The sequence below is a fragment of the Papaver somniferum genome, chromosome 2 (genome assembly GCF_003573695.1).
Source record: "Papaver somniferum cultivar HN1 chromosome 2, ASM357369v1, whole genome shotgun sequence".
Classification (NCBI taxonomy): Eukaryota; Viridiplantae; Streptophyta; class Magnoliopsida; order Ranunculales; family Papaveraceae; genus Papaver; species Papaver somniferum.
The window spans coordinates 205,431,924-205,457,602 of NC_039359.1; the positions used below are offsets into that span (position 1 = coordinate 205,431,924).

Consider the following 25,679-nt stretch of genomic DNA (forward strand, 5'->3'; position numbering starts at 1 on the left):
GAGCATTGAAATGGACTATGATGTGCAGTATTGAGATAGACTGTGATAGTGACATGAGCGAGGGTCTGAGGCTTGTACTGAAAATTTGAAAAATCTAATTGGCATTCACATTTGAAAGTCAATATTATCAGATTGCTGTGATTTGAATATTTTTTTTCTTTATCGGAAGCATCTTCCTCTTAGTTATGATAGGCGGTTTATGGTGTTAAATTATGATTTTAATGGTGTCTTTGAACATGTCACGGCAAAGTGGCGTCCAGAAGCTGCACAAATGCCTGTCCTGGAGGCTGACTTTTCTCGATGAAACCAGTATACGGGTAAATTCTAAATTTGTATTGGCAACAGGGGGTATATCTACCTCTTGGGGAGTGAAAGCTGGTATGGAGATGCAAGCAAAAGCGAAACGTAAAAAGCGAGCTTAATTTCTTAAGTCAGAATTCGAAAACTTCTATTGCTAAATCATTTCAGTTACTTGGTTTATTAATATTCAATTTGTAACTATTGTTCATGAAAGTATATAATTCAGGTAGTTGCATATCTAAAACTGTAGTTACATGTTGTGGATGATTGATAACATGTTTTTGGAACTCGACAGGGAAGAAACATGCCGATATCAATACAGCGGATGCAAAGAAAAGCTCAGAGATGTTTGCTGCCAAAGGAATCAAAGAAAAAGTGCTCACAGAGGCAGAAAAAAACAAATCAAGAGTGGTAATGGAGGTTGAAGGTATGTTTTTACAAAGAATATCTACCTTCCTTATTTTTTTCTTGGGGTACAATTAGTGGTATTGGTTATCGCTTGCGCCAAAATCAAATCAAATCTTTCACGGGTAATCATAGAAATGTTAAGAAAATTGTATATTTATTTAGTAAATATAATTACAGTACACTAACAATGACAATTATCAAAGTGCAGGTAACCTGGAACTGGAAACAACAAATGAAACCAAGATATATCTCAATCTGATGAGTATCGTGCATGTAGTTTACCTGTATAGAGAAGAAGTAACAGTTTTAGCAGTCAACTTACCTTGTGGTTGTATATAATTAGAATTTTTTGTTGTGAATCTTGTGATCCTTCCTAAGTTATCAGTATAATTGTGGATAAGAATCAAGCTTTCTATACCTTCATAATCACTGCTCCATTTGATACCTTGTGTGTTCTTTTGTTCTGCATATGAAAGTGGGAGATGCTCTAAGTTCTGCTATAAGGAAGCAGTGATGGATTGCTTATATGCAAAATGTGGGTGTTATTTTTTCATTCCGTGTTTTTGAATGTTAGTTTGTGATCTTTATTGTCTCTGATTAGTTTGATATGCTTGATTTAACTCATTTGTTGTTTTATTCCTTTACTTTTGCTGACAAGGCATTGCTTGTGTCATGGCAGAGCTGGAGAAGTTATGCCAGAACTGAAGAACTGAGTTGCTTTGAGGTTAGATATTTATTTGAGAAGTTTCATTGTTGTCAAATCAGCTAGCATGCTTTATTCTTAACTCTGGGGATTGTTCTTAAGCTAAACTGTGTAACATGTCATTTATCGTCTGATAGTAGTGCAAAGCATCCTTGATTTGAGAGACTGCCATGTACTCACCAAGGAACTTATGCTGATGATTCTATGGTTAATATATAGCTTTTTCACTATTGTTACTAATACTTCAAATACTTCCTCTATTTTTTAACTTGTAATAAAGATGAATTACTATCTGTACTTTCATTTTGCAAGAAGGTGGTATAGCCTCATTTAGCACGTTTTTTTATTGTCATGTTTTTCACCCCTCTGTGTACTGTTGACTTACAATCTTGTTTGTTTCAATTTCTAAAGGTTCTAAAGAATAACTCTAATGGTGCCGAAACTGGTTCGTTACTGCATTTGATGAAGGAAGCAACTTCGGATGCACAACTTAGAGTTCTCGAGTCTCTCTGGATCCACACCCTTGATAAAGGTGATCTTGTCTTGACTCCATCCTTGAAATTTTTGATATGGGTTTCGGATCTTTTAATGTTGTGTTCCGTTTAGCTAGAGTTCTTCTCATTACTTAAGTGTATCTTTCACAGAACTTACGTTTGTTCAAGTATGAGATCTGAAGTTCAAGTAGTTTTTTTTCAATTGCCTTTAATTATGAAGTTCATCTAGCTTTCGTCTTGGTTTTGATGCTAGATGAAACAATTATATAGTTGGCACGATATGGCCAGAAGGAGATGAAAGCTTGGCTTCCATTCCATGAGGCTTCAAGACAAGTAGTGGGGAGTGAATCTAAGATTGCTCAAGTATTTTTGGAGGTGCGTTGTGGTGATGATACGATAACAAGTGAGAGTAAGGAAGATTTTGCAATGTTTAATTTAGAAATCATGAAAGTAACCTAAAACATAGAAATCTATATAGTTGAACTTATACAGTGTTTGAATAATTGAAGTATCCATGCTTTGATATGTTGCATAGTTTTAGTTTTACCAAAGTATATGTGAAGTTTTGTTTATATGCTTTCAGTATTTTGGCCTGAATTCTGGCCTGAAAATATATTGCAGGAAACTGTCGACCTAGTCAACAAGAGATTAGCTTGACTTTTTTTTCTATTGCAAAAACTTTAGCAACGGTTGGAAACTGTTACTAAATTTAGAACCAGAATACTAAAACCGGGTCAGGCCAATGGGCCGTTCTAAATTTTTTTGGTTCCAAATTTCGCAACTACTTTATAGCTGTTGCTAATTTTCAACTTCGCAACTGCTTCAAGCTGTTGCCGAAACAGTTGCAAAGCCGAAAAACACTTGGGTGAACCTAAAACCGTTGCCGAAAAATTTCGCAAAGGAAAACGATCTATTGCAAAAGATATGCAACGCCACCATTAGCAACGACTTCTGCCGTTGCAAGTCCCTTTTGCAACAGCATCCATCTGTTGCTATTCCGGAGAAATGGTGTAGTGCATAAATCGATCGATGTTGTTAGAGTCGATTGATGAATTAAATGTGAGGGACACGTGAATCATTTTCAAAATGACAAAGAAAGATAATATCGGTTTCAAAATGACAAGGTAAGATAAAACCGGTTTCAAAATTAAAAAAGGAATAAAAATAATATCGGTTGCAAAATAGGAAAGATAAAATCGGTTTCAAAATGAAAAACGGAATCATCAACAACAGGGTTCGATCCTGCGCGGGCGAAGCCCAACAGATTTCAAGTCTGTCTCCTTAACCACTCGGACATATTGACCCCTGTTGATTACCAACAAAATTAATGTATTTGAAAGACGACCTAATGGAACACTAAGGGTTAGGCGATGAGGATTTGCATATCGGTTGATTTTGATAATTTTAGAATCTCGAGTTGCCATTTTCTAAGAAGCAACTAGGTTTGCCTCAACTAGGCGGTGTTCAGATGTCATCAGGATGATTATGCGTGGGAGGCATACATCTCCATGCCCCACAATTGTGTCTGTGTACACGACTTCACGTTTGTACTTTCCTTTCGACACAGACAAGTCTATATGCGTGGGAGTTTAACCCTGTTGGGCTGTTTTTCTTTTATTTACCTTGCTCTTTTTAGTTACCTTGCCACAATTATCTTCTCATTCCCTTGATCACCAATCAAAATAGCAGCTTGCACTGCAGCATCATAAACCACAGCCTCATCAGGGTAGAGGAGACACTTGCTCGGTTCCTTCTCATTTTAAGAATTCACGCAGAAGAGATTCAACCTTTGGAATTCCGGTGGGCCCACCAATGAGGACGATGTCATGAATCCCGCTCTTGTCCATCTCGGCATCCCTGAAGCATTTGAGTATGAATTCGTGCACACTCCTTAACGAGTGGATGTTTCACATTTTAATCTCTACCCTTGATTTCATTTAGGGAGTTATGTAACGAGGGTCGTGATTCTAAACATGAAGGGTAATGGTCATCCGTTAAATAATCAACAAATCAGAAGAATATGTGAAATATACATTCGTTAGAGGAGTGTGAACAAATTTGGACTCGAAGCATTTCTCAAGAGATTCGATAGATCCCTTGAAAAAATCCGTGTTCAATTCACGTAAAAGAATTCGGAGCGAGTAATGGGCAAACAAAGCCCTTCATGCCAAAGAATCCTTGTCTATACTTGTCTTAGTTCTTGTCCATCTCGGCATCCCTCGAGTATTTCTCAACAGATTCCATACATTTTCTTGAACAAATTCATGTTCAATTCTCGGCAAAGAATTGGGAGCGAGAAATGGGAAAACAGAGTCCTTCATGCCAAAGTATCCTCGTCTATGCTTATCTTAGACTTCGTTGAAAATTAGAGCATAACCGAAATGAGAACTTAGTTTCGTGGGCTTAAAGATGGGCCACCGGGAAAGACCAGTTTTATGTGGATAATTGCCGTAATCCTAAAATTAGTGTATTTGGAAATTAAATAGTCCCACATCAACTAAATCAACTAGATAGATTACGAATATAATGATATTTTTGTGCAACTAACATCGCCAATTGGCTTTGAGTTGGATGCTCACAAAAATAATCTTACATAGGCTCTCAGCAAATGCTTGCCTCGATCGTAACGGATCATTTGTTCTTTAATTTAAATTAATTTAGGTATTGCTGAAGAATTGGTTGTCTGAAGAATTGTTTAGCTAGCAAGGACATTAGTAGTGCTTTGATAGTTTTATTTTTCATAGAGATAGATTAAGTATTGTTATTCAAAGAGGTGTTGGTGCCTAGCTTGTTGCTAGGTTGCCCACCAATAGTAGTCAGTTGTTCTTTAAAAAAAATGCCTCTCCACTCATAGCCAATTGGTTTTTGTTTTAAGAAACAACCACCGTTCTTTTTTATATATTAAAAAAAAATGTCTTTCCACTCATACCCAATTGGTTTTTGTTTCCGAAACGATTACCACGTTTAGTATATGGTTCAATTTAAGAAAAAATCACCGGTCTCTATATAACCCAGAGTCTATAACATAATGGGATATCCAGAACATGACATCCATAGTTTATGTAGTTCATCGTTAACGCGGGTCTGGTTGAAGAAATAGAGTATTGAAGACTAGCATTAAAGATGTCATCTTTAAGCAAAGAAATAGAGTATTGAAAACAAAACTATTGTATATAAACATTTGTACACAATATGATGAACCACTTGATAAGATCATCTGGCCATATACAAATCGAGATCCTACACAACCGCATCAGGATATAAATGCCTCAACCGAAAAAGCAATCAGATGGACCAGAACCAATTACCAACCACCAACTTTATTTGGCCGCTATCTTGCTCACAAAAATAGAAGGATGTTTTTGAGGCATACTCAAATTTTGAACCGAACCTATGTTTTTTCCTAGGTTCGACTGATAAATTAAGGTTCGGCAGATAACTTTCAGCTGAACTTAGAAAAATATTTGCCTCAAAACATTTGAATATGCCTCAAAATAGGTTTCCAAAAATATATATTTTTTTGAAAACAATGAATGAAGGTTTACCAACATTCAAAATTCTTAATAGGATCAACCTTACCAGTTCAAATATATGCCCAATCTGCAACTCAGCTCCGGAAATGGCTATCCATATTTTTTTTTCAATACTAACTTTCAAGGGAAATTTGGAACATATATCTCAAATACTACAATCCAAAGGACCAACTCACATCCTCACCTCTTTCTTCTTCATTTTATGTTCGTGAAGGATAGCCATGAACGAATTTATGTATAGAAAAAACCATTAACATCTAACAAATATTATTCAAATAGCGATCCGGCTAAGCCAAGAAATTACTTGGGAAGGTGAAGCTTACTATATGTACCATCATTGCCAAACCCAAACCACATAATTAGAACGAAAACAGTAACAATAGTAGTTTGGAAACCTCTGAAGCTGGATTGAGTGAACATTAACAGATGTAGGATCAGAATCTCGCAGCAATAATGCCTCAGCAAAATTATCAACAACACAACACAACACAACATCGTCGCAGAATAATTTTAGAAGTGACATAATAAACGACGTCAGCTAAAATCATGAGAAGAATGTAATGGTTCTGCGAAAATTAGAGAGTTTGCGAGATTAACATTTGTAAGGTTGCGAGAATGTCGCAAGCCATATCCGAAAATAAAGGACAGATTAGCTGTCATCCACTATGTATTTCCCTATAAAAAGTCGTTCAGTTGTAAAGGAGAGGAGGGAGGTCTTTTTTGAGTAAGAAACAAGTAAATAGGAGAGAGAAAAAATCTAGAGTAGTGGTTATTCTTGATTCCTTTATCTTTTCTTGTAAGATTGTTCAAAGATTCATCAATAAAATTAAGATTGTTAATCTAAAAATGAGTTGAGTGTTAATGAAATCACATGAGGGGTGTAGTGTAGGATTTCCTGCAACTACATAATGGCGCTAGAAACAGGGAACATTGAAGATTATTTTAGAAAAAAATGAAGATTAATATTGAGATTTGTGAAGATTTGGAGTAATTGATTAAGAATTTTACATAATTTCTTGCAATTCGTTAACATTGAAGAAATGGCTAGAAGAAGAAATACATCAGAACAACCAGCTGCTGTTAGAAGAAGCAAGAGAATTGCTGGAAGGGAAAGAAGTGAAATGGGAGAATCTACTAGAATGAGAAGTAATAGAGAAAATCAAATTCAACCACCAGTTCAACAAACACTAGTACAAGGGAGGAATACATATTACGATAGGGTGAGTATACACACTTGGTAATCAAATTCAGCAGAAGAAGTAGAAGAAGAGCAACAAACCAGAAACCATAGACAGGTAGAGAGAAATCAAGAAGCCGATGAAGGAATAATTCATGGAGATTAGGAAATTGGAGCGTTAGAAATGTTGAGACGAAGAATACACGAAGAGAGAAGAGTTGAGGCAGGAGAACGTGCGAATTTAACAAGACAAAATCATGAATTGAGGATGGAAAATATGAGACTACAGAGTAGAAGATCGAGAAGTATTACAAAATCATACTCAAGATCGACTATCAGAGAAATGAGGCGAAACTCACCCACAATTAATGTTGGAAACAGTATTCAAGAAAAAATATCAAATCCTAATGAAGAATATCGCGAAAATAGAGAAAGAACTGATGATCGTTACGTTCCACAAAATGAACTTTTGATAATAGGCAAAATGGTAGAAATCAAGAGAATGGACAACGTCAGGAACGAAATGACCAAGATGGCGAAGGAAACCGAGAGGAAGGAATGAGAATTTTACATGAAAGAGAAACTCAAAGAAATCATCAGACGATTGAAGAAGAAATTGAAAGACATTATGCTGAACAAGCACGTTTAATTTGCGAACGTGAAAGATTGAGAGCGGAAATGGAAGAATAATAGCTTCAGGAGACAATTCGCCAGAACAATCACGACAATCGAGAAAGAAGGCGTACACAAAACCGGAATAACGGTAATATCAATGAAGAGTATGATAGAATACAGAGGATGGCTGAAAGACAGCGAATGGAATTAATAAGAAATGAACAAAATCATGAAGGGGAAAATGAGAGACATAATCATATGTGAATTCAAGATAGATATGAAGAAGAGACTCGCAGAAGAAGACGAGATGAGGATAATGAAGAAGAAATGCAAAATTTCGCGAGAGAAGAAATACATGAACGCAGAAGAAGAGAGGCGAAATTAAAAAGACAAATGGATCAAAATTCAGGTGTAAATAAACAAAATTTGAAAGAGTTAGAAGAAATGAGAGGAATGCTAAATAATAGAGGAGAAGTAGGCAGAAGACAATTGGATGAAGCTATAGAAGAAGCTGCGAAAACTCCATTTACAAGGGAAGTACAATTAGGAGGAATACCACCGAAATGCAATTTTCCCGCATTAACCATCATTTTTGATGGAACAACTTGTGCAATTCAACACATTAAAGCCTACGTGAGGTGCATGTTGCAATGGGAAAATCATGATGCTGTATTATGCAAGTATTTCGCATCCAGCTTAACAGGGGAGGCGTTAAAATGGTTCGAAGGTCTACCAAAGAATACAATAACATCCTTCAATCATTTGCGACTACATTCCTGGGGGCATATATAAGTAATAATTCTACGCGACCTGGTATTGAAGACGTGTTTGGATTAAAACAAAGGATTGGTGAAAGTTTGAAGCACCTAACTAAAATATGGAGGACTATGTGTAGCGAAATGGCTGTCCGTGTAGATGAGAGATATCTTATATTATCATTTATCAATGTTATGTTTGCAACCAACCTATTGTATGTCCAAATTTTTCAGAGTCAAGAATACGATCACAATGACTGAATTGCGAGAACTTCAAGAAAAATATATTGCTCTAGAGGAAAGGCAAAATGAAATGGAATCATACCCAGTTGCGAACACCAGTTCACAAACAGCGAATGCAAGCTTATTACCCAAGCTAATAAACACAGTAGCGAATGCAAGCTTATTACCCAAGCTAATAAACACAGTAGCGAATACTTTGAAGTACAACAAGAGAAGGTGACAAGTAACAATCAACAGAAACTGGTGGCTATGGGAAGCCGAGATCAAGAGGAGTATGAAGGAGAAAGAAATTTCTACAATCGTGGTGGAAATAACAAGATTCAAAGACTCGATCAACCACAAGAAACTTATGGAGGTCAAAGACAAAACTATAATAGAGGACAAGGAGGTCACAAGGTAGTATGGGTAGAAATCAAGATGCCACCTCTAAATGCAAGTGTGGAGAAAATATGGGAAACTATAATTTTGATGCAGAATATACCAACACCATGGAACATGGGAACGGAACCACCTCCAAACCACATAAGTCATGAGTTTTGTTCTTATCATCATTTTCATGGACATACAACAAATGATTGCAGAAATGTAAAAAGGATTATTCTGATAATGATAGATCAAGGAAAACTAAACCACTTTTTGGTAGGGCACCCACAATCTCAACCATTGCCACCACCACCAGAGAATCACAAAGTAAACACGATGAAAAGAAGGAAACATTCTTCATAGAAGTTGGTGCAAAAGCAAAGAATCTATTCTGTCACTCTATCGTACATTCATACAAGACAATTGAAGATTTTCATGACAATGTTTTAAGTAGAGTGTTCGCAAGAGATAATGATGGAAGAGAAGTTATGAATATTGCGAAAATCTCACCACTAGAGGAATGGCAGAAATAGATCATTTCTTTTACCGCAGAAGAAATCCCCGAAGGTGAAGAAGTACATGATAATCCATTGGTAGTAAAATTAGAAATTAATCCAAAACCGAAAGAAAATGAGGATGATGAAGCTGAAGATTCATGGGAAATTAATAGAATTCTAATCGATATTGGAAGCTCTGTGAACATCTTATTTTATCATACTTATAAAACTATGGGAGGAAGAGATGATGATCTTATACCACCAACATATAAGATACATGGTTTTAATGGTACTGCTAACAAGCCTAAAGGGGAGGTTATTATGGAAATTCCATTGAAGGGAATATCTTCTGAAATCCTATTCAGTGTCGTTGATGTAGAATCACCCTACAATGCATTAATTGGTCGACCTTGGCTACATGGGATTCTAGGCGTAGCTTCAACTTTCCACCAGTGTATCAAATTCCCTCACCCCAGCGGTGTAGGAATCATAAAGGGAGATTGGGTTGAAGGAAAGAGGTGTTATGAAACTGAGATAGAATCTTGCGAAGGAAGAGCAAACAAGAGGGAAAATTGGCGACACAAAATCAAACAGACACAAAGAAGTGAGAGGTTGATGGTGGATGCAATCGAAAGAAAAGAAGAAGAGAAGTTGCGAAACTAATGCTAGCTCAGAATAAAAATGATGAACATACCACTACCAAGGAAGCAGTAGCAGAAAATAATAAAGAATCAGAGGATGGAAAAGGTAATAAAAACAAGAAACGTATGAATGATTAGTTTGTTGCGACACTCTCGCAATAGGTAAAATTCTCAAATATACATTTTATTGAATGACAAAATTGAGATTGCGAAATGCAAATATGATATGATGACGTGCGAGAATCTTGCAGAGATAATGAATTTTACAGAAGACAATCAGAGAATAATGATAAAAGAGAAAGGGGTGAACCTTTATGGCGTACACCCTAGTTCGCGAATACAATTTCACAAGAGGCAAATGTAAGACCTAAAGTATGTCATATAAGGGGGTACCTGTTGCATGGCTCAGGGAAAGGCTACACCGCCACCGGAACCTGAGTCATGGAGATTTGGGGTCAATAAAGCCCATCCAGGAGAGGCACCTTGGATTCTCATCTTAAGCATATGATTTAGGTTGGAAGACTAAGGTAATAAAGACTCTACCAAGGAGTGCAGAATCTTACCAAGGCGTCGAGGTACACGGTTGAGTCAAGAGTGCCAGGGGGTTTGAAGCGTACCTTGCCATTCTTGACAAGTCTTGGATTATACTGCACTCGGCCCGAAGAAAACCCCACTTAGGGTGCAGTCTCGTAACAATAAGCCCTATAGGTAAAAGGGATAAGAGGTTGCGAAAACAATTGGTTGTTGTTAAGACTGGACGGGAGGAGCTAACCTTGTATGGTAGAAGTACGCCTCCTTGAAGGGGCAACCAGGGGGAGATAAGGGCGGCACCCTCCATTAGGGAGCTGATAAGTGTCTTAAGACGCAAATGTCATGAGGCTTTTTATTCGCAAGGGTATTAAGGATTGTCATATTTGTGCAACAATCCTGAAGAGGCAATAATACAAAAGAAAAAGATAAGACGAGATCAATGGGTTTTCGCATGAAAGTGCGAAGACGTCCTGCGATTTCGTCGCAAGACGGCAATATCATGGGGCTTTATTTTCTCAAGAATATTTAGGCCTGTCATATTGTCGCAACATTCCTGAAGAGGCCATAATACAAAATAAAAAGTTAAGGCAAGACCAATGGGTTTTTGCATGAAAGTGCAAGGACGTCCTGCAATTTTGTCGCAATGACAAGAGGTGGCATAATAAGACCTTTAATTAGGAAGGCAAAATAAGACCACATGACAAAACAAAATCTTTATAAGTATTCATAACAGATTATTTTTCGCAAGAAAGATAATGAGAGGCAAGTATGAGAATCAATAAACAAGAAGCATTATCTTTCTCACCAACAAAATACTAAATCGAAAAATTTATTTCAAAGTTGGTTGAAGAATATTATTCGCAAAAAGTAATAAAGATAAGACAATTCAAGAAGATAGAACTAGATAAGAAGCTCATGCTTCAATATTAATTCCAGTAGAAGGAGATAATAGACGTTCTTCGCCAATATTTTCATTATCGCAAGCCTCTCCTTCATTTCGATTCTGATCTTCTCCTTGATTAGCACCTTGATTATCGCCAGCAATTACTTCTTCAGAAGAGATTTTTTTTTCATTCTCATTATGATTAACACCAGCAGATGCTTCCTTATAAGGAATTTCTTCTTCATCTTCCAAGAGATTATCCTCTGCACCACTTTCATAATCATAATCACTATCAGAAGGACGAGGAACTTCATCATCATCTACTTCCAAAGGTTCGATTGATGTAGGAGGAAGACATTTAGAAAATAAAATATCATTTACAAGGACTTCATCCCGGAGATGAACTTGACGAAGAAGTGCTCTCTGATGATTCCTATCTTGAATATCCTTGAAATAAGCAAGATAATCAAGTCTTCTTTCTGCTCGGTAGCGAGAACCAGTGAGGACAGAGACGAGCAATGCATTTTCTTTGCGTATTTTGGCATATTTAGTCTCCAAAACAGAAATGGAGGAATGAAGATTCTTCTCAGACTCTGCGAAAGGTAGAATACAAAATTTCAATAAGATGAAGAACTCAAAAACATGTGACAAAGAAAAGATAATCAAGGCAGTCAAACTATTATGACTTCCTTATTTTTGTGAAATAAGATGTTGAATGAAATTCAGACAACTATTCTCCCAACGGCCCATCGCATCATCAAATTTATCTCGAGACTGAAGATTTTTCTCTGTAGAAATAAGAAGGGCATTTTTCTTTATTGGAATATTGTTCTTTAAGTTGGTTCTCCTTTACACTTAAAGCTATTCTACCTTGAATGAGTGCATCTCTTTCAGCAATAGATGACTTTGTTACTTCTTTAAGTTCATTTCTCAAAGAGCGAAGAGATTGTTCTTGGTCATCACATACTTTCTGAAGAATGCTAAGTTGTTGCGAAGATATCGCCATCTTGTTTAAACAAGTTCGCTTCTCTTGAGATAAGGTTTTATTCTCATCTGATAAAGTTTTCATCCCTATATTAGATTTAGTTAAAGAATAAGAAAGGCGAGATATTTCATTACTTAATAAATCTTGCCTCTGAACTAATTGGGTATTTTTATTGGTAAGATTATTTATATGATCAAGAGAATATGAATAAAGGTTATCTAATTGGCTTTATATTGATCCATCAAAATCTCTTTATCGACACGGGATTCTTCAACAGCAGATTCAAATTGATATCTCTCCGTTATTCGTTTCTGGTTTAAGGCTTAACATGCGAAAGAGGGATTTCAAGGATAATTTAATATGGGAAGGATAAAACCATTAGAAAGGCAAATTGAAGACACAGATAAGAAAATCATACCTCTCAATTCATCATTATTCTTGCGAAGGTTCTCACAATCCAACAAAACATTCTGAAGCTTTTTATTTTCGAGACGAAGAGCATTACACTCTTTTTCCAAAGCTGTTTGCGAAGCAGCTCTGTCAGAACCGAAATACTTACTCAGAATTTTTCAAATACTAGACTTGACAGGATCAATGGAATACTTCTTGCCATCATCCAGGACTTCAGACAAAACTTTGAAAGCAATATCTATTCCTTCCACGGTTTCTTTCGAAAAGGGAAGAGGCTCAGGTAGAGAACTGGCAATGATAGAAGGTTGAGAAACATTATCAATAGGAAGAGAAGAAGTTTCATTCACAGAAGGATCAATAATGGGGGTTTCAATCATTGAAAAGTCAGTTGAAGAAATGAAGTCTGAGGCAGCTTTTTCGCGAATTGGAGATGATGGTTTATCTTGCGAAGATGTCGCAGGAGATTTAGAAGAGATAAGTAAGTGGAATGGAACATAAGTTTCAACAGTTTTAAGGTGGCGAGATTTCTTGAGAGGTTTATTGACATCCTTATCACCCTGCGAATTACAATCCAGATAAGAAACAGAGGCAACAATATTGTTATTAGAAAAAAATAATGTTTCTTACCACCTTCTGATTCGCAGACTTTCTTTTATGCAAAACAATCTTATGCTGCGGTTTGGGAATATTAGGGTTTTGAACAGTAAATTTAGTGTTGAAGTCGCTTTTGCTGAAATAACAAGAGTATGGGAATCACATAAACAGTATCAAATAAGGTAGTAAGCAAGATCAATTTTAGCAAAACCCATAAGGAAGAAAAAATAAAACTAACCTTGATGAATCCATGGAAAACACTAGCAGGAAGATTATTTCGAAGAAAAAATACGAATGATGAAGATCTACAGAGGCAATAGTATGAAGATGAAGAAGAACTTAAAAATATTGAAAGAAGGAATTTGCATAAGAACGATGAAGTTGTAGAGAAAATAAAAAGAAAGAAAAAAAGAGTGAGAAAGAGTATATATAGAGGGAATTTTTCCTCGAGAAGATAAACACGATTAATATGGAAAGATATAAGCGGTTAAAAAGCAGCGCGTTACAAAAGACGTGTCAAGAAACAGATGGGAAAAAGGATACGTGTGATAAATGCAGAATATGAAATGATGGATAACTGCGGTATTTCTCACATCATTCTCTACTTCGCGGAGAAGATATGAGAAGAGTCAAGATGTAGGATCAGATTCTCGCAGCAATAATGCCTCAGCGAAATTATCAACAACACAACACAAAAGTGTCGCAGAATAATTTTAGAAGTGACATAATAAACGACGTCAGCTAAAATCATGAGAAGAATGTAATGGTTCTGCGAAAATTAGAGAGTTTGCGATATTAATATTTGTAAGGTTGCGAGAATGTCGCAAGCCATATCCGAAAATAAAGGACAGATTAGATGTCATCCACTATGTATTTCCCATTAAATAGTCGTTCAGTTGTAAAGGAGAGGAGGGAGGTCTTTTTTGAGTAAGAAACAAGTAAATAGGAGAGAGAAAAAATCTAGAGTAGTGGTTATTCTTGATTCCTTTATCTTTTCTTGTAAGATTGTTCAAAGATTCATCAATAAAATTAAGATTGTTAATCTAAAAATGAGTTGAGTGTTAATGAAATCATATGAGGGGTGTAGTGTAGGATTTCCTGCAACTACAACAGGGACGAGGCATATAGGGGATACTCGGGTCATGTCGGGATAGGTTTAAGATTCAATGGCAAGAACCTTAGTGGCATTATCTCAGCCTCCGGGGATCATGCTCTAGTGGCGAAAACATGGGAACTGATGACAGCGACTAGAATATAGACAGATACACAGCGGAACAAAATTTATTTCGAATCTGATTCTAAAAATGTAGTTTGTTTCATCAAGAAAATAATGAACCATCCAAATACTTATCAGGCATTATAATGGAAATCCAAAATAGGATGATGCACATACCACACACAGTGATAGAGCACATCTACAGAAAAGAGGTCTAGCAAACCGGGTAGCAGAAGAGAGTTAGACGGGCTCGTTCTCAATAATTTCCTAGATAATATTACTACTTTAATTAAGAATGATTTTTTGGGGACCATGAGATTTTCTTTTCATAAAAGAGGAAAACACCTCAAACTTACAGAGATAACAAACGCCTTCTGATGAAGTCGTCTATGTTCATCACGTGTGCATTTGAATTTCGGATATCAAGATATAGTTCTTAATGGCTAAAAGACTTTCATCTTTCCAATTATTTTGGATAGTGAATCTATTACCAAAAACTAACAGATCTGCTGCCCAAATGATATTGTATCTACTTGTTAGTACAAAATCATGGATTTAAAATTTATGTTAATGTCTGAATTGTTTCCAAAGTCCGAGTTTTGTTTGGATTTTCTTTCTCTAGCTTTAGTATACATTCTGATTAGTAGCTTGAGAGTGGATTGCTGATCACTTTGGAAAATGATATGGTATCCACTCATTTCAACTTCCCATTGAAAGGACGCCTCAGCTCATGTTACATTGTTCTCTGGTGGTACAATTTCTCAAGCTACCCCTAGCTTCAATAGTTCTTCCTGCAAAATTAATCATTGTTAGTTCAACTCCTGAACTAGTCATCGGATCATGCATATATAAAGCAATATTTATCGTTTATTGCCATGTATCCTGAAGCATTATGAGGTTGGTTGTTAGTGACAATCAATAACTCATCATTTAGTGGGTTGTAATACAACGTTTGCATGAAATTGTATTTTTTTTTCTGTTAACCCACGTATAACTGTTTATCAATTTTACTATCTTCCTTGTTGTTGCAGTACTATTTTGAATTTATTTTTTGAAACCCTATTACATCTTGCCTTCCAAACATGCCATGTTACAATGCTACAGAGAACGTTCAATTCAATTACATTGTTTCCTCTATTTTTTTGAGTAAACCACCCATTTAACCAATTTTGAAAAGTTTTAGCACTTTGCAACACATTGGCAATATCAAAGTTAAGATGCATCCATACCTGTTTTGTGAAGTTGCATTTCATAAAAAAATTATTAAAAGATTTCGCTTCTACATTGCATAGTTTGCAGCAAACATCTATTTCTGGTATTATGATAGCAACTCTCACACTATTTGGAAGTATAGAGTGTGCTTCCTTCCAGATAAATGTTTTGATTGAAGGAGTTATTTTCATTTCTCATATTTTTTTCCATTACATGTTAGTTTCTCAGTACTATTAATTTTTTTATATCAAGATTTAACAGTAAAAATACTTGTGTTGCTTAGCGTCCAGTGAGGGACAACTGGTAAACTATTGTTAGGAATTTGTATCTTTCTTATCTTGTCTACTGTAATTCAGTCTAAACAACCTTCAGGTTTTGTTATATCCCAAGTCTTATTTGCTGTAATCAAATGTCATACTTTAGTGGTACCTACATTCTCTGTCTTAATATTGTTTCTGGTTGGTTTAACATCTGGAATATAGTAATCATCCCATATATTTATATTTTCTCCATTTCCCAACTCCCAAAAAAACAATGTTTCTTTAAGTAAGCTACTCCTAATAATATACCTTTCGATATCTAGCTATCACTTTGGTTTGGAACAATGTTTTATATGAAGAGTATCACACGTAAGGTAGTACTTAGATTTAAGACTTTTAGACATTAGAGAATGAGGATTTTCATGCAGTATTTATCTTATCTTAGCCAACATAATTATATTAAAAAATTTCATGTTTTAGAATCCTAAACCTCATTCCTCCAAAGATTTACATATGTTCTCCCAACCTATAAGACATAATACCTTTTTTACTTTTCGCATTCAATCCATTTTCATTTATCCCCTACCAATAATTTCTTTGCAATTTAGTTATGTCATTACAAATTTTAACACGTATTTTAAAATAATTCATTTGGTAAACACAAATATAAGAAGTAACATTTGTAATCGTTACACCTCTACCTGTTGGGTTTAGAAGTATGCTTTTCCATCCAATCAATTTGTTTATCATTTTTTCCACTATGGGTTCAAAAAATTTTATTTTTGAAGTGTAAGAAAATAAAGGGATATCCTAGGTACTTATCATTTATAGGTATTTCGTTTGCTCCTAGTATTTTCCTCACATTATTCCTGAGAGTAGGATCATTTTTAGAACTACGAAGACCCCTGATTTGGTCAGATTGATTAACTAGACCAGAAGTTTCCCAAAAATATTTAAACAGTTTAACTAGGTTGTTGTTAGAGAGAGTATTAGATTCACAAAATATAATACAATCATCAGCAAACATTAAATGACTAATTGAAGGGGCATTGTTGGTTACTTTTAATACTTTTTTGAGCCTTGGTCTTCAGCATGGATAAGGGTTCTCAAAAGAACCTCATCATGCAAAACAAAAATAGGTATGGAGATATAGGATCTCCCTATCTCAATCGTTTGGTTGGTTTAAAATTTTTTGTTGGGGATCCATTTATGAGAATTGCTAGAGTAGTGGTTTGAATACACTTATAATCAAGATTACATCATTGTTCATTAATTCTCATTCTCTACATGATCCGGATTAGGAAAATCATTTCCACTATGTCTAAAGATTTCGATATGTCAATTTTTAGGCACGTAAATCCTTTCCTACTTTTGTTGTTTCTCATTTTGTGAATTAATTTATGGAATAAAATAATATTTTCAGATATCTGCCTTCCAGGAATAAAGGAACACTGAAATGGATATATTATTTTGCTAAGAAGGCCTTCCATTCTGTTAGCCAATGGTTAGAAATAATTTTGTAAGTTGTATTAGCGAAAGCTATTGGTCGAAATTCAGCTAGGGTAGTCGGGTTTTAAAGTTTTAGGGATAAGAAAAATGAATGAGGCATTTCTCTCCTTAAATATAAAACATGTTTAAAAAAAAAGCTGGGAGCATTATAGTTAAGTCAGGGCCTATGGTCTCCCAATTCTGTTGAAAGAATATCGGAGGGAATCCATCAGGCTCCATAGAGAAAAGAGGTTGTTTTATTTCAACCAAAGAGGGAATAGTGCAAAGCCTATCATTATCAACAGAATCAATGCGAACATGAATCATATCAATCATGTATTGGTCCAAACAAGGGTTTAAGTGGTTGTTATTTCATGAAAATTAATGGTCAGTAATACAAGCGACAATCATACGTCATTTTTTGTCTTTTAATTATTCTATCATGTTTTTTCCAAACCTCTGTTTATCCCTAGTATGAAAATATCTAGTGTTTCTATCTCCTAACAAAATATTAATGCAGTCACTCGCAAGCAGAACAAATACCTAGATAAGTGCACTGCTCATGGGTATGGCTGTGGTACTCTTGCCTTTACCACTTTGGGTGAGCTCAGTGACAACACCATTACCTTTTTGAAGAGATTAAGGAACTGCTTAGCCTGTCAAAACACCAATGAGAGAGTGCATCATTTTCTTTTTCAAAGGATTGGTCTTGCAATCCAAAAAGGTGCTGGAGCCCAGCTAGATTTCGGGCTCCCATATAGTTTCTTGTAAGAACCTGTTTAAAAAAAAATGGTTCTGATAATGTCACTGTTGGACTTATCTCTGATAATGACTCTGGTCTTATTCCGGCGGACATAATGGTTTATAACTGGGAAAATGGCCGTGATGTTTGCTTTGATGTCACTGTTGTTTCCCCCCTTCACAGGAAATGGTGTTCGCTCCTTTGTACCCGGTCGAGCCATTGACAAAGCTGTTTCCCTCAAGCGTAAGAAGTATCTGGAAAAGTGTAATGCTCAGGGTTTCGGGTTTGACACCTTAGCTTTCACCACTTTGGGTGGACTGGGTGATGAGACTATCGACTTTCTTAAGAGATTGCGTAATTTCTCGGCTAGTCATGATGCTAATGTTAGAGTTGGAAATTTTCTTTTCCATAGGGTAGGGGTTGCTCTTCAGAGAGGGATTGGCACACAACTTGTGTCTCGTGTGCCAACTAACTTCTTGAAAGAACCTGTCTTGGAGTGATGTTTTATTTATAAAATTATATTATTTAAATTTTAAAAAAAAAAGCAAAAAAAAAAAAGGACAATTTAGTCACTTGCTCTTACTAGGACATCCCTAAACAATGGCCCGCTTATAACTTAATGGTTCCTGAAAAATGAAAAAATAATATATCGTCATCAGCAGGGTTCGAACCTGCGCGGGCGAAGCCCAACAGATTTCAAGTCTGTCTCCTTAACCACGCGGACATATCGACTGCTGTCCATGTCTGACAAATGTAGCAATTTGTAGCGGGTCTCCTAAGAATCTTTGCACTACTAGGATGCTCTGAAGAAGTTCTGGATTCCGGTTCATGTGTGTACAAAAATATATAAACCAAGATTTGACTTTAATTGCAGCATGATGAATGGCTTCGCAAAAACAAAATCAACTCAGCAGTTGAATACTTGGATATATAATGATGATTAACAACGCCAGTTAGCTTTGGGTACCTATAATGATGATTAAAATTTAAATTTCAATAAATGTAGTGCTGAGGTCCTGAGGAATTTCACGCTAAAATCATTGGTACCCAAAGATTTTACCACTGTACGATGATGAAATAGGCATCTAGATATGTTTTTAATATGCGAGGAAAACCACCTGCGTTTAACTTCTAACCAAAGCATACCAAACAAGTTTGAATAAGTTTAATTAAATAGGGACAACACTAACAACTTGAACAATACTATAAATAGAGAAACAGTAGTCCTACTTCATTCTCTCCAACAGATGGGTGGAAGTATAGTTGGTCTTGGCTTTAAAGCAAATGCTAAGACACTCAGGTGAGGAACAGATGGAAGATTGCTGCCAAGGGAAGAAGGATGACAGAGCTGTTCATATCCCCTGGTACTAGTGTTAAAAGAAAAAATGTACTTCTCGTACCCGAGTATAACCACATTTTTGTCAACCGGATTGAAACCTAAAATCTGAACTTCTGTAATCAAAGCATTCGTACTTGCCACACCAATCAACCAAGATTCTATCTCCGCTAACATATCCTGAAATTTTACATCCTTGTGCAGTAGATACCAGTCCTCCTGGAGCACCCAAACACTTAAACTCCTCTCTGAATCTTTGATTCTAGTGTAGCAGATCAATCCTTCTGATTCCCCAAGACACTGCCTTATATGATCACCACCTATCTCTGGGTCAGGCAAATCGATCTATCTACATTCATTGCTGTACGAATCACCTTTTGTGGTTGTGTTGACACTGAAAGCTATAATTCTACTCCTTTCCTTTTGAAACCAGTACAAAACGCCATTATGGGTGACAACATTGTTATAAGGGGAGTATTCCCAAGTAATGCCTTGAGGACATGAAACTTCGCATATATTCCATTCACCTATATCAGAAGAAAATATCACAACTTTGAAATCTTTCATTGCAGCTTCAAACTTCGGTATACGGATAACCTTATAACTCGTAGACGAAAAACATTCATTACAAATGAAACCAGTAACAACCAAATCAAATCCACTGGGTGGTGGTGGAGGAAGTATAGCCCATTTCTGGGTGAGTGGATTACAAACATAATAATTAATAAGTTACCTGATTAAATAAGTTTGTTGTGCACAAAACCAAACCATTACTCGAGCCTATAAGGTTATTTTATCAGGCACTTGATTATTCAAGAAACTAAAAGATAACCCACTTTGATTATGCGTTATAAATCGTGAATAAACCTTAGGATATGCAATTGTAAACTTTCTTTTTATTCTCAATTGATTATCTTGGGAAGAATTGTCTTTCATTGAATCAACTGGATGGACGAAGGTCCATGGAAGTAATGAAGCGCAGTTGAGTTTATGCCATTCGTTAATGAAATAAGGGTTTGAGAGAATAGATAACCATACCTTGGAAACACACTTAAACTTGAAGATTGGTTTTTGAGGAAGATGAATAAAGATTTCAAACCAAATATCTTCCGTTACATCTTTTTGCAAAAAAAGTTCCATGGATGAATAAGTATTCTTCTCATACACTTATTGAATATTCGTAGATAAGAACTTAGAGGAAGAAGAATGCATTTAACGCACATGATTTTGGATTTGGTTTGGAGTATACAACTCCACCTAGTCAGCCACATGTATAGGGCACATGCTTTAAGTTCCACGAATATTCCCATTGACATGGTCACGTAGGTCGTTCTATGAGACTTGCTGAATGATTCAGCCTAGTATATTCATATTCACCATCAAAAGATTCACAATCTGCTAGATGTAGGGTTTACAGTCTTTAGACGTAGCCGTCAAAGTGGTTGTTTAGTTGTAAAAATTAGTACTCCAACCATATAGTAAAAAAGATTTAACGGTGAGTTGTTGTTTTTTTTCCGATGTTTTGGTGAAAATTAACTTGCCGTGTATCCCAAACTAAAAAACCCTAATATTCAAATGATATGTTTTGCGGATCCTGAAAGTGAGAAATATTTTTCAGTTTCTTCTTTGCTAAAGGTGCATACAACTTCTTCTGTATTTAAGGCCTAAACAACATAGCAGCAGCCAGCAAGTAAGTCGCACTAGGAGTCTGTCACATGCTTCTTGTACCTCATCTTAGATTTACCGGATGTGCGTGATTTCCATATAAAAACGGCTTAATTAGACATCTTGGTGAGTTTAAACTACTAATCAAGCCACAATGCCATACTCCATAACGAGGAATTTGGGATTGTCAATCGAGACACTCGCCTTCATAATTTGAAACTGGGATCTTGAGTCAAAATTACTTTTATTTTCCATATTAGACAATTGCAATTTGCTAGCTCATAAAACCATGCACGTAAGGCAAGGGGCGTGGATTTTGGGTAACATAAAAAAAATTTTACTCGGTCAACTTAAAGTAAAAGAAAAAGCGAAACTGTACAGGTACTAGGCTATATTAGCGCTAAGCCGTTAGGCTGCACGCCAATAAGAACTATTTGAAACGAGAATAAACCTCTCCAGGCCATTCAACAGACTGAATGAAATCTGGCCGACCCTCATAAAACTCATCAATTTCCTCAGCCAACAAACAAGCTTGTTTGGCCGAGGCATCAGCTGAAAAATTAGTCTCTCTGTAGCTATGAACATAGCTAATATTGTTGTAGAAACTCTTCGCCATTCTCCAACTCTGCATTAGCTGCCACGGCAACTCCCCTTTCTGAAAAGCTAAAATACAACTCATCCAATCCGATCTCACGCATAGATTTTTGACATTCCATCTTTGAGCAACAACTACGCCATAGATGACCGCACACACTTCAGCATAGATTTTGGGTAACATAAGAAAGACACAATTTTAAAAATAAGGGCACGGTTGAACCGGACGTAATAGAAAAATAATCCAATAGTGTACAGAGGAGAGGTCAAAAAAGTTAATTCAAAACCGCATTAAAGAGATTCAAATGCAGATATGAGATACATTGTACATAACGCAGTTAAATATACTTTCCAAATTTAAGATTTCCAAAATATCTTGCATCAAAAAGACAAAGCCTATATATGCCCTTCTCGTCTAGATCTATATCTTTCTCTTGCCGCATGACTCTTCTGTGCACTTAAAATCTCCTCAGCCCTCTCTTTCTCAGTCTGCATGTAAATGGGAGCTTTACGTGGCGGAGTATCTTCAAACTCAATCGTGGCGGAATTCCATCTGGTGTAGTTGCGTATCTCTTCATCTTCATCTTCAATCTTTCCTGAAACAAGGTTCGTTCTTTGTTCTTTTCTATTTAATTCTCGATAGTAATGGAGTTTGAGTTGTTCAAGAACAAGTATGGGTTTGATATATGTTCAGGTTAAGTTTTATTTATTTATTTTACTCTTTAGTATTATGGATAAACAAATATGGGTTTGCTATTGTCTGTTTTTGTGTTTCAATTGGTTTAGTTCTGGGTTTAATTAATGGATATCAAACTTGTTCATATATGTTCTGTTCTATGGATTGATGCCAAGTAATTACCCAAATTGCGTATATCTAAGTCTAGTTTCATATAGGTTGTCAGTTTGAGACTTGAGATCAATGTTGGTTGGTAATGTTATTGGTTGATCAAGGACTTAGAAACTCTTGTAGAAGGGAATTGTGCAGGAATTAGTTCATATTGCGAATTTAACTTCGAGCAAATCGCCTGTTTGGTATTCGCTCCATTGTCGTTCGATAGAAATTATGCGCATTGAAAACGAAAGACAATTTTCGGGATTTAATGAGCTCATAAATGTTGTAGTGCTAGATGCATTCTCCTAATTCAGTATGCAACTATTGGTTTTGTATTTGCAATGAAGTAGATTCAAGTAAATGATTCAAGAATAGGAATTGTTAATGAGATGTAATACAATGTAATTACTCATTAAAATCTCCGTGTGAGTGGTCTATTGTACTCGAAAAACCCCTATTAGAATTTTTTTTAGTAACTTGACAATGCCACTGCAAATTCGAGTGTTTTTGTCAATCCCCACAATTTATAGCATATATGTCTTAGTAATGTACTAGTATGTATGCTTGACACTGATTGATTTCCTGTGTCATCTTGTCAGCTTGGTGGAATTGTTTTTCTCTATAGTAAAGGATTTGGGTTGCATTACAAGTACATAACGCCTGGTGATGACGATAAATGATTATGTAAATGCGAAAAAGGGCACACTCGAAGACTGCTTGACGTGCCCGTTATGTTTTAATCTATTCGAGGAGGCTACAACAAGTTGTTTATGCCTTCATACATGTAAGCACCTAACACATTCTTATCCTTTTCGGATTCTTTTTTCTCAGATGTTTTTCTATTATTTTGTTATTTTTGAGGCTTCTCTTTGTGTGTTAAGGGAGCATCATATCTTCAATTGGTGTAATTACTTAGTGTGTTTTTTGTCTTGCAGTTTGCAAGAAATGCATATATCAAAAACTCAAGGAAAGTCTAACAAATTGCTGTCCATTGTGTAATGAATACCTGGGTTCTTGTCCCAAAGAGAAACTTAGGTAAATCTTCCAATTCATTATTCTCTTGTGCTCCTCGATTAGGTCCAAACTATCCTAAAGAATGTAGGTTTTTATGTTCATTTTTTTCCACAAGAAACTTGTCGAACTTATAAGAATTATTTTTGCTTCAGGCCTGACAATAATTTACAAGAACTTAAAAACAAGATATTTCCATCAAAGAAGGCAAGAGACATTAAAAGTAATGAGACCCCTGCAACACAAAGAAAGGCAACTTTAGCATCACTTCCTAATGCTCCAAAGGCAAGAAGAACAAAAGAAAATGTAAAAGCAACAAAAGTTTCTGCCAAGAATGACAAATTAGACAACATTGCGGAAAAAAATCATCGTGGTGCGGCCTCAGAGCTCGAAACCTCCACTAAGACCCCAGTTGTTTACAACAAGCAGGTACTTGTGCGCATAATAATATTACTATTGAGTATATGCACAAGCGTTGACATGAAAGTTCTGTTCTATTGTTTATTAATAATGCATGTAATATTTATGTATGGTTTCAGAGAGTTAAGAGTGCGGAAGATCCCTCTAGAATTGGTAAGAGATCAACGCATAAGCAAGCTAAGGCTGACAAGTTATCTGTTCCTGCGGAAACTTCAAATGGACGAGACGACATAAATGGTCCTTTGTTATCTCTTCCAGAAGTATGCTTAGACAAAGAAGAACCAAACAAGAAAATTCCAACAAGGGCAAAAAGAAGAAGCCGTAAATCCATACCTTTTAAAAGTCCCGGCTTGGTGGATCTTAACGAGAAGCTTGAATCAGAACCAGAAACAGAAATAAAACCAAAAGAAAGATCACAGCCTAATACAAGTGATGTCCGTGAGTTAAAGAACTCAAGAGAACTAAGATTTGGAGCTTCAACTTCAAGAGGATTTGAAGAAGAACCTGTGACAAGATCATATCCTGTCTGGTTCACACTCCATGCTTGTGAAAATAAGTAAGTGAACTAAAGCAATTCGGTTTATCTTGGTCTATTTTGTAGTCACTTCTCCTTATGAACATAATTTAGCAAATGTTTATGTGCTTGCAGGAGAGGTGAATCATACCCGCAAATTCCAAAACCTTATATCAAAATCAAGTAAGTCGGATCACTGCTGAATATACAATAACCTGTGAACAATTTATCTTTAAAGTTGCTGCAATACAACTTCATAAATTTGTAATCCAGATTATTAGTGACACTTTAGCCTAGAGTACTATAGGTGAACCTTTCGTAATTCCATTTAACCATTTGCTATGAAACACGAGAAAAACTTGCTCCTTGTGTCCTGCAATTTGCTAATCATTATAGATAGTTCTCAAAGTATTCTAATAAGTATGCTTTCATCTATATGAAGTTCAATGAATTATTTCTGACATTTTAAATGATACGTCTGCAGTGATGGAAATATGCCAGTATCCTCAGTCCAGAAATACCTTGTGCAGAAGCTCAATCTAATACATGAGTCCGAGGTAACGATTGTTGTATTTACCATCATCGGTATAAGTTTAAACAAAGCGCTGGCACCAATAATTCCAACTGTAAGAGCGTGTAGGAAGTCTAGGACTCACATATTGCCTAAGTACTGGGTAAATGTTGTTCTTGAATGACCCTTTACTTCCCACCTGTAGTGAAATCTTCCCGTTATTCATCGAAATCAAAGCACCCCCAGTCATTGCCTCAGAAATGCAAAATTCCTTCGTTAGTTCAAGGGGAAACACTCATGTGTTGAATAACTACTTATCCCCTGGCAAGATGTCGATATAGCTTTATTGTATCTTTTGTTACTGTTTGTTTGGTGTCAGAATGATAAAAATTAGAATGATCTCTTGTGCAGGTTGAAGTAATGTGTTGCGGTCAGCCATTGGATCCAATTGCACCTCTAAATAGTATAACTCAAATGTGGGTAAAGAATACTAATGGACACATTCGAATAAAGAGTTCAGAGGCTCAAAATTTCATCATGGTCTTGACATATAGGAAAAAAAATAGATAGATAAACAAATTGAGAAATGGTCTCACAACCGAAGATCATTCCGAACTCATCATTATCATCGATCCTCAGTTTTCGCTAATTCAGAGTTTCAGACCATTTCCACTGGTTGTAAAGGCTGTGCAACGTTTTTTTGGTAAGCTGTATTTCAGTAGGAAATGTAATTTGTACCATTCAT

General features: G+C 35.9%; 1 protein-coding gene, 1 long non-coding RNA gene and 2 other non-coding genes across 4 annotated transcripts; 2 read left to right on the forward strand and 2 right to left on the reverse strand.

Annotated features, from left to right (window-relative positions):
* The first annotated feature begins 928 nt into the window (after positions 1-928).
* On the forward strand, positions 929-1,923 carry LOC113354428. Its single transcript, XR_003361872.1, has 3 exons — positions 929-1,243; positions 1,388-1,432; positions 1,823-1,923. It is a non-coding gene; the product is annotated as an uncharacterized LOC113354428 (long non-coding RNA).
* Positions 1,924-3,126: 1,203 nt separating this feature from the next.
* On the reverse strand, positions 3,127-3,208 carry TRNAS-UGA. Its single transcript has one exon. It is a non-coding gene; the product is annotated as a tRNA-Ser (tRNA).
* Positions 3,209-18,701: 15,493 nt separating this feature from the next.
* On the reverse strand, positions 18,702-18,783 carry TRNAS-UGA. The gene has a single exon. It is a non-coding gene; the product is annotated as a tRNA-Ser (tRNA).
* Positions 18,784-23,144: 4,361 nt separating this feature from the next.
* Positions 23,145-25,679, forward strand: LOC113352639 (E3 ubiquitin protein ligase DRIP2-like). Its single transcript, XM_026596437.1, has 7 exons — positions 23,145-23,262; positions 23,414-23,513; positions 23,645-23,918; positions 24,029-24,465; positions 24,559-24,606; positions 24,908-24,980; positions 25,346-25,679. The coding sequence occupies exons 1-7, from the start codon at positions 23,145-23,147 to the stop codon at positions 25,502-25,504; spliced, it is 1,209 nt and encodes a 402-aa protein (XP_026452222.1). The 3' UTR covers positions 25,505-25,679.

Bases quoted from the DNA above. Each gene is read 5' to 3' on its own strand.
- LOC113352639 (XM_026596437.1), top strand. From the start codon at position 23,145: ATGACGATAAATGATTATGTAAATGCGAAAAAGGGCACACTCGAAGAC. The intron at 23,263-23,413 runs GTAAGCACCTAA...TTTGTCTTGCAG, and splicing joins TTGTTTATGCCTTCATACAT to TTTGCAAGAAATGCATATAT. The intron at 24,981-25,345 runs GTAACGATTGTT...TCTCTTGTGCAG, and splicing joins ATCTAATACATGAGTCCGAG to GTTGAAGTAATGTGTTGCGG.